The 6,848-nt window shown below is 35.0% G+C and overlaps 1 protein-coding gene across 1 annotated transcript in view; it reads right to left on the bottom strand.

Moving 5' to 3' along the window:
- HLTF (helicase like transcription factor) overlaps window positions 1-6,848 on the bottom strand; it is a 58,324-nt gene that overhangs the window by 26,662 nt on the left and 24,814 nt on the right. The window contains exons 9-12 of the mRNA XM_007471308.1: window positions 4,232-4,307; window positions 2,847-2,937; window positions 1,181-1,260; window positions 1,052-1,096 (exon numbers count right to left, since the gene is read on the bottom strand). Coding sequence (XP_007471370.1) covers window positions 1,052-1,096; window positions 1,181-1,260; window positions 2,847-2,937; window positions 4,232-4,307 — 292 coding nt within the window. The remainder of the gene's footprint in view (window positions 1-1,051; window positions 1,097-1,180; window positions 1,261-2,846; window positions 2,938-4,231; window positions 4,308-6,848) is intronic.

The raw sequence follows: 6,848 nt of genomic DNA, 5'->3' as shown, positions 1-6,848 counted from the left end.
CCTGCTGAAGTGAAAACCACAGAATCATTAAGATATTTGAAAACCAATTCTCTCCTGTACTTAAGTACAGGTACTTTCTAAGGATAGGAAATATAATACCACTTCCACACTTTCTTAAGAGCTTATATAACTAAATAAAAATAAAATAATTTCTAGTAACCAAAATCGCCTCTTTTGACATTATCTTTCCAGCTCAAAGAAGAAATGTAGTCATTCCTGATTCACTGTTGCTTCTCTTGATGAAAGATGTGAAAGTAGAAGCAGCCATATGCGAAGTGATTCAGCTCCCAGGTGGAAGGAGAATGTTTTCAATGAAACAGGTGTTTAACTTTTAATGAAGATGCTGCCAAATTTTCAGATCAGTCAATGATGATGAGTTATTTTCCAAATGCAATACAATTTCTTAATTTATTAGGAATACAACACGATCAGCTTAAGAGAAAAACAAAGTAAACCGTATGTTTTAAAGATAAAGGAAAAAGTAAAGATACTCACTGAATATTTGTAAATCTGTATAATGCTCAGTAATAGTAGTACTATATTGACAAGGCAGTCTCAGCCTACTTTTGTAACTACAATTTATACATATACAAAAAATGTTTTATTGAAGTCATTTTATTGGTAGAGAGTACTTTGTTTTGTCTAAAGCTGGTTTAAATATATTCTCTTAAATTTTAATTTAAAACTGTTCTTTCAATTTGCTTCATTCATTAAACACCCTTGATAAGCATAAATAGTTCGAATGTAAAAAGCAGTCAAGTTTACGACCTATTACTGAAGAATTCTAAGCCAGACAGATACAAATCAGTGAGGTTTTACTTTAATAATATTTAAGTGTAGATTAGGGATACTGAGAAAGGGACTTTCCTGGTGGCGCAGTGGTTAAGACTCCATGCTCCCAATGCAGGGGGCCCGGGTTCCATCCCTGCTTAAGGAACTACATCCCACATGCATGCCACAACTAAGGAGCCCTCCTGCCACAACTAAGACCCAGCACAACCAAATAAATACATAAATATTTTTTAAAAAGGGGATATTGAGATATACATACCTATTTCTCTGATCTTAGTCTCTGACTGTGTATTTTTCAGTTTGCCTAAAAGCAAAACCAAATATAACATTGGTCACACTAGGAAATTAAAACATAGGACACATTATCAAATCAAACTCATTTCCTTACCTTTCATTTTCTGTGCCAATTCATTTGTTTCAATTTCCTCTGAATCGCTGCTTTCAGTGTACTGTACTGCAGTTTTTCTCCTAAAATTAAGTATACACAAATTTTTTACCAATCCAAAACAAAACAGGATATAAAAACTTATGTTTAATAAATGTAATACAAATGCTTTTTGTCTTGCCCCGGTTTACTTTCTGAAAAAATATCAAGGGAAAAATTTTTTATTTGACAAATGAAAGTCAAATTTGCTGAAAGCATTTTGCTTTCGTAGCCAGAAGCATTCACTATACAAAATGCAGTATCATTACTGTTAAAATAAATTTAAGAAAGTAAACCATTCTAAGATAATAATCCCTTCAACACTTTGTTCAGTATTTGGTAATTCAATTCAAACACATATTAAAACTAGAAAAAAGAAGTGACTCTGATTATCAAAGATAACCCTCCAATATAATGAAATAGGCAGCTAAGAGGCAAAAATGTAATTCTTTCACAGTGAAAATTTTTATAAATTCTGTGTAGAAACAGTACAATATGGTGGTTAAGTGCCTAAGAACAATGGACTCTGGAGAGAGACTGCTTAAGATTCAAATGTCCATTCCACCATTTATTTACTATGTGACTTTAGGCAAGTCACCTAATATTCTTCTAAGCTTCATTTTCCTCACTTGGAAAACAGGAATAAAGATACAATCCACTTTGTAGGATAAAATGTGTTACCACATGCAAAGCCTCTAAAATAGTGCCTGTTGCACAGTAAGTATATATGTATTAGTTATAGTATGTGTGTTGGTGGTGGTTTTTCCCATGTCATCATTATTTCCACACCCTTTAATCTGATCTGGGCTATCTAACAGTGCCCTGTTACCAACACTCATGGTCAGTTCAGAGTTATAAGATTTGATATCTAGATGAGAGGGAAACTCATGAGTCCTGGTTTTGTGCTCAGTTCAGACAGGTACTAAAGATAGAGAACAATTAACAAAGCCCCAGTTTTGAAATCTCTATTGGTGGAATAACTAAGAGGGACTCAGATTTGAGGTCATGCCTGCAGATATTGATGGTGGACAATAAAACACAAAAGCCAAGTATTTAGATCTACCTCAGAGAGTAAATAAAATTTATAAAGTTAACAGATTCAAATGGAGAGCAGAGGGGCATTATGTGTTTTATTCAAATTCTCCCTCCAGTCTACATTAATATAATACTCTCCATGAATAACTTTATCATGTCTTATTTCCACTAAAGGTAAAGTGAGAAAGAACTCAGATGAGCAAAGAATGCTTTTGTCAAACCATCTGACACATATACATCAGTTCTCAACTCCTCAAATTCATAAAGAAAATTCTTCTAAAGTCTTAACAAAAGCAAAACACCCAAGAGCTAGATCTCAGTTCCTATGTGAAAGAAATAGGAAAATAGTAGAAAGACAAGTGATTATTAAAAATTACCAATTCACCTCTTTTATATATTAGTATTATTTTTTTTCACCTATAAAATGAGAACGGTCTACCTGCCTAAGTCACAGTGACTTTAGCAGTTTCAAATTAAAGAATGTATTTGAAAGAACTTTGCAACTGAGATAATGGTCATAGCTCTCTCCCATATGTAAAAAAACGGAGAAAGAGTTTAAACATATTACATAAAATTAAACCATAATAGAGTTTACCTTTTGGGGCGGGAGCTAGAGAATTCTGACTTGGGATATTTATTCTTTCCCTTGTCATCTGAAATACTGGGTTCTCCACTACATCTAGATCCTTCCATTTCAAAAAAAAGGACAAATATACAGAGTATTAGTAAATTGTCTTAGACTAGCAGTATCTTTCTTGAAACCTTGGTTTTCCAACTCAATAGCTCAACTTTCTTAATATCTTCATTCCTATTCTTTCAATCAGCCAGCTGTACTCTCTACAGTTTCCCAGTCTAGTATTTTCTCACTGAAAAATACCTTCAATTTTTTGGTGCCGTCTTTCCCCTGTAGTCATCTAGCCAATCCCTACACTGGCTGAATTTCCTGCTATACCAAGGCAGCTAAGAGCTGCTGGAAAAAAAAAAAAGAATAAACAGGTGGTATTAGGGTTAGGGTCACCTTGTTATCACTTAGCAACTCTTTTACCTATCACATGTTCTCCCTACCCACTCACCTGGATGATCTATACTACACTGGATCCTCTGCCTAGATTTTAAACACCTTTTACTCCCAGATGACCTACTTCACTTTACAAAAAAAATCAGATGTCATCTTCTATAAATTATCAATTTTCCTACCTTTTATTCCCTCAATTATCTATATTTTTCCTCAACCTTACTTCCTTTCCTTCTCATGCTAACTCATGTACCTATTTTCTTGATCTCATTTCCTCCCACAGGCCACCAAATTATTCTCTCCATTGTATACAAAATCTTTTCCTATCCATGGATCTCCTTCTTAAACCACGCCCCCCAAAAGCCCTCAATTCTGCCTCTCTCTCCAACTACTTTTCTCCTATCTGAAACACAGCAAAATCCATAACAGCAAACAGCTGTTATTAACAATTCTTCATCTACTAGTCTTATTTTAAAATATTTTCAGTCTTGCTCTGTGCTAAGCAATCTTAAGAAATTAATTTTATGAAAGTCACTGACTGCTAAATCCAGTCACGTAACTGTTAAATCCATAGATCCCTTCTCATTTTTCCTCTGCCTAATTTGGCTCTAACCTATCTTTCTATTTTTATCTGCTGTTTATTCATGCACATTCTGCTGTTACTCATTTACATTATAAATACCATAAACCAGAGCAATATACTCTGTGTTTTGTCTTGCTTTTAACCACCCTTTCATGGGTTTTTTTTCCTCAACCAAAACTGCTTTTCCTCCTCTAATGTGCTACCAAGCCAATTCCATCATCGCATCGCTTCCTTGATGAAATTTTTCCTACCAGTCCTCATGAGATTCTTCAGAAAAAGAGATCTGAAATTTTTATATAGTACTAAGCCAAAGCTGGAATTACATCATTAAATTGGAAAAATCTAAATCAAACATGGGGTCATGTTCAAAATTAAAGTTTACCTTTGATTAGTCCATCTGCCTTTTCACTGGTATTGTTCCCTCCAAGTTTCATAGATTCATCGTAAACATTACATTCCTGGATGAAAAGGCATATTTCTTACATAGTACTGCCGTCAGTTTTAAGTAAACTTAAAAAATGCATCCTATTTTATATTGCTTTACTTTACATAATAAAGACTACGTAAATTGCTACCCTATTCTGGAGCAGTGGAAGGAGGTGCATTAAGGAGAAAAATGTACAAATTGATGAAAAATTTTTTCACAGGTATCTCAAAAAAGAAAACTAGTCTGTCTTAACCTTTTCAAAAGGAATACAAAAAGCAAACCTCAATTATAAATGGCATATTAGTTACTGTGAGAAACATTCACAAAATGGGATTTACTTTAGAATTAGAAGGAATTCTAAGACTACAAACTTTCAAACCGAGAGTCCCTAATAGATCTTTAATGAGGCTGCCATCGACATCCTTTTTTTCTGGAATTCCCGGAATGGGTAGATGAAATAGGTTTCAGAATGCCTCCTCCCTTACTCTATCAGGGATCTTCCCTGCCAACTCTGACTTTGTCCTTTTCCCTTCATGTGTTCTCCTTTGTTTCAAAGTGCAACTATGTGTACATGAGCACAAGAACTTCTATAAAAGTAAAATTTTATACTTCTCTGTGAAATATTTTCAACTGAGTCTAGTAGGGCAGGGTTCCTCCAATCTTACTTTTAATTCTAGACTTGATTCTGTAGGTAGGAATGACAAATAAAATTGGGTTTAATTAAATTAATTCTTCCAGTGTAAAAAGAAAGGTAGGGGCTTCCCTGACAACCCAGTGGTTAAGGATCTGCCTGCCAGTGGAGGGGACATGGGTTCGAGCCCTGGTCCAGGAAGATCCTACATGCTGGGGAGCAACTAAGCCCATGCGCCACAGCTACTGAAGCCTGTGCACCTAGAGCCCGTGCTCCACAAGAGAAGCCACCGCGATGAGAAGCCCACACGCTGCAAGGAAGAGTAGACCCCGCTCGCCACTAGAGAAAGCCCGTGCGCAGCAACGAAAACCCAAAGCAGCCAAAAATTAATAAATAAATTTATAAAAAATAAAAAGAAAGGTAGGTCATATTGTGAAAGGTAGGTCATATTTTGAATCAAAACCTCAGAGTGGTGTTCAGGATTGGTTAGCAGGAGTACAATGTAATTTTTGCCTAGAATTAGGGCCAATAAAGGTTATTTTATTTTAGTTTTTTAAAAAATAGAAATTTAAACATCTTACAAAATCTCATTAGAGTTTATGTTTTACTTAAAATGTGGTTGAAAAGAAAATCCATCCCCTTCCAATGGTATGAGTCTAAATAAATTAAAAATCCAAGATGTACCATTTTTAGAGATATGTAACTAGAAGTTATTTAGATAATTAACTTTTTAAAGCATTAGCTTCAAGAAACTGATGTTAAAAATGCCTTTCATGGCTTCCCTGGTGGCTCAGTGGTTAAGAATCTGCCTGCCAATGCAGGGGACACGGGTTCGAGCCCTGGTCCGGGAAGATCTCACATGCTGTGGAGCAACTAATCCCATGCACCACAACTACTGAGCCTGCGCTCTAGAGCCCACGAGCCACAACTACTGAAACCCGTGCGCCTAGAACCCGTGCTCCGCAACAAGAGAAGCCACTGCAATGAGAAGCCCGTACACTGCAACGAAGAGTAAGCCCCTGCTCGGAGCAACTAAAGAAAGCCCGCACGCAGCAACAAAGACCCAACGCAGCCAAAAAAAAAATAATAAATTTATTTTTAAAAAAAAGGTTTGTCACTTAAAAAAAATATGCCTTTCATCATTCTACCCAGTCTTCAATAATCAGTACAATCATTTATATTATATTAAATAGTATGCAAAAAATAATTCTAAAGTTTATCTACAAAGAAAGGATGTCCTTTACATTATTCATTTCATATTAAATGACTCTTAGTAAGCCTTTTCTTCATAGAGTTCAAAGATATAAAGTCCAACCTATCAAATCATACTATGCTCCAATCTCATGAAATTTAATAACACTTCACTCTGTAAGCTTGGAATATACAAATATATCTGAAATAATGAAATTTCTGTTGCAATAAATGCTTAGCTGGAAATCACATTTTCAGCCTCAATTTCAATTAATATAGCAAACTAAATATCCCAAAACCTTCCTACTACATAACATGTTAAATGCATGGCTGATCTTGGAGAAAAAGGGAAAGCCTTATTGATAATAATTTTTTAATTGGTAATTGACAATGAAGCTGTAAGTAGTCTTAGGTGCTATTCTTCAGTTTTAATAACTAAATGTAGAAAGGACAGACGTGGAAGGCACTGGACTATTCAGGGTAGGGAACTGAATCTTAGACATTAACAACAGAGTTAAACTCCCACTAAAAGTACAAAGAAGGAAATGCAACTAAGCGCAGAAATTAATAAAACAGAATCTTAATAAACAGTTGTAGGAAAGTGATATGCAGCATCTTTGAAAAGTAAAAAATAAGAAGAACACTAGAGAAAAGTCCAAAAAAGAGATATTTTGCATACATCTTGCACCTAGTTACTTCCTACTTTAAGTTCTTTGGATTTTCAGCTGAGAATGAAGAACACCATTTCAT

This window comes from Lipotes vexillifer, unplaced genomic scaffold, assembly GCF_000442215.2.
Source record: "Lipotes vexillifer unplaced genomic scaffold, Lipotes_vexillifer_v1.1 scaffold618, whole genome shotgun sequence".
NCBI lineage: Eukaryota > Metazoa > Chordata > Mammalia > Artiodactyla > Lipotidae > Lipotes > Lipotes vexillifer.
This window is presented reverse-complemented; position numbering and strand designations above follow the sequence as displayed.